The sequence below is a fragment of the Battus philenor genome, unplaced genomic scaffold, assembly GCF_028537555.1.
Source record: "Battus philenor isolate CCGP_79_NKW_IND1 unplaced genomic scaffold, ilBatPhil1.0.hap1 SCAF_23, whole genome shotgun sequence".
NCBI lineage: Eukaryota > Metazoa > Arthropoda > Insecta > Lepidoptera > Papilionidae > Battus > Battus philenor.
The window spans coordinates 11,202,749-11,204,920 of record NW_027181686.1 but is presented as its reverse complement, the minus strand read 5'-3'; the positions used below and the strand labels follow the sequence as shown (position 1 = coordinate 11,204,920).

At 28.0% G+C, this 2,172-nt stretch overlaps 1 protein-coding gene across 1 annotated transcript; it reads left to right on the top strand.

The window, feature by feature from the left end:
• Window positions 1-221: 221 nt before the first annotated feature.
• Window positions 222-1,944, top strand: LOC137924304 (mitochondrial fission process protein 1). The gene is made up of 4 exons (XM_068767694.1): window positions 222-350; window positions 808-935; window positions 1,030-1,127; window positions 1,716-1,944. Exons 1-4 carry the CDS (start codon window positions 299-301, stop codon window positions 1,894-1,896), a joined length of 459 nt encoding a protein of 152 aa, XP_068623795.1. The 5' UTR covers window positions 222-298; the 3' UTR covers window positions 1,897-1,944.
• Window positions 1,945-2,172: the final 228 nt, after the last annotated feature.

Sequence of the window (2,172 nt, the reverse complement as noted above, 5' to 3'; positions counted from 1 at the left end):
AACAAAATTTAAAAAATGTTCAAAAATTTCATTTAACTAATAAATCGCACGTTGGAAAAGTATGAAATAGTAACTTATTTATTTATTTTCTGTTTTGTCCTATATAAGTAAGTTTCTTTACAAATATATCTTGATGAATTTAACCTTGTCAACATATTAGTTATCTAACTTGCTGCTTCATATGGTTGTGGTATAATTAAAATGTATTATTTAAGGTATTAACTAGCTAACAATACGTTATCATTCTGCTTTACCTACGGTTGTGTGGAGGTTCGCGAGAAATTTTTATTTGTTAATAATGCCTAATTGTGAAGTCGATTTGTATCGGGATACATGGGTTCGTTATATGGGTAAGATTTCTTTAAAATTAATATAAAAGGTTTACTTGATCCATTTGTATCACAAGCTTATGTACATAAGCTCAATTTTTGCTGGTCACTATCACCATAACCTATATGTGTTTATTATATTTAGTAATAAATACTGATTGATATTTGTTACAATAAGGTTTTTTTGAAATATTTCTCTTTGTCAGTAACTGGATTTGTTTATATCCTAAAACAACAGGAGGCTGTTAATTAGTGTGAAAAGTGTAAAGTGGCCGTACTGCACAAAACTTGTAATAAAAAAGGTTTAAACATGATGTTTTTGTTGTAAACAATCTTAAAAATAATTAAACAATATAAAATCCAAAAATATCAGACTTTTACAATTTTATTTTAAAGCTAGTTAATGGAAAATGTACATAACTTACTGTTCATCTCTTGTTATGTAATTATCGCTGAAGAGATCCATGTTGATTTGCAGGCTATGCAAATGAAGTTGGAGAGTCCTTTAGGCCACTGGTACCAGGAAGAGTAGTCCAAGCAAGCTATGCACTTGCCACAGCATATGTACTCGCAGACACTGCAGACAAAAGTTGGAAAATGTACAAGGTATACCATTTCCTATCATTGTCATAAATGTAACATATTTATCTGTATATTTATGTGTATCTTGTGTGTATATAATTTAATGTTTCAAATTCAGAAAGATGGAAGGCCTAAAAAAGTGCTGGTAGAAACTGGTGATGCTCTTATCTGGCAAACATTAGCGTCTGTTGTTATACCTGGATTTACAGTTAACAGGTATGTGATTGCATTGATATGAAATTATTTTTTATGTAAACATTAATTCAGATAACTAGCATAGTAGCTATTTGTTACAAGGAGATAAAATTAAAGATAGGATCGTTATAAAACCTAGCTTCAATGATGGCCATGAAGTAAATACATTAAAATTTCATTGGCCTACTGTAGTCTGACTGATATTTTTAAACCATTGAGTTTCAAAGTAATTAAAGTAAATGGTAATAGGTGTGAAAACTGTTGTTTTGTTAGCAAATAGTTTTGGTTCAGGTTACATTAATTTATTTCATATAATGAAATGCAACATGACTTCTGATAGTACAAAGTCAGCAAGGACAAAGTAAAAAATAAGTATTTTAACATATATTAGTGCAAAACATTTCTTGATATATTATATAATAACATTATTTATTATTTCTGAAAACATTAATTTTTGGATTTTTAAGGCTGTTATGTCTTATCAATTACCTGTATCTTTAAGAAACTTTTTGAAATAATATAGGGATAGCTAAAAATCAAATAATAACGCTAATAAAATATTTGTGTAATTTTTTTCTAATGTTGCCACTATACATTTATATATTTCAGAATATGTAAATATAGTCAAAACTACTTCCAGAAGAATTACAAGAGGATTCCAGTTACATTGAGGAATTTAATGACAGTGGGTGTTGGTTTAGCTTCAATACCATTTATAGTGCATCCCATTGATAATGGTGTTTCACTTCTTATGGATCTCACATACAGGAAGTGGATTAAAGGGTGTTAGGACTTATTACTGTACATCATATTCATAATTGTAATTGATTTACTTTTATGTTGACATAACTATATGAGCATGCATAAAATACTATAAAACACCATTTTAAATGTAATGAATTCAGATAATTCAATAAATATATAAAAAAAACATAACTACCTCACATTATATTGTTAATTTATCTATAGAGGAGTTTTTTTATTTAGATTGAAATTATGACAGTGAGGTGTTAAAAAGAAAATTGATTTGATTTATTAAAGCATACAGTTAAGGGAGCAATGTATT

Bases quoted from the DNA above. Each gene is read 5' to 3' on its own strand.
- LOC137924304 (XM_068767694.1), top strand. From the start codon at position 299: ATGCCTAATTGTGAAGTCGATTTGTATCGGGATACATGGGTTCGTTAT. The intron at 936-1,029 runs GTATACCATTTC...TTTCAAATTCAG, and splicing joins AAAGTTGGAAAATGTACAAG to AAAGATGGAAGGCCTAAAAA. The intron at 1,128-1,715 runs GTATGTGATTGC...TATATATTTCAG, and splicing joins CCTGGATTTACAGTTAACAG to AATATGTAAATATAGTCAAA.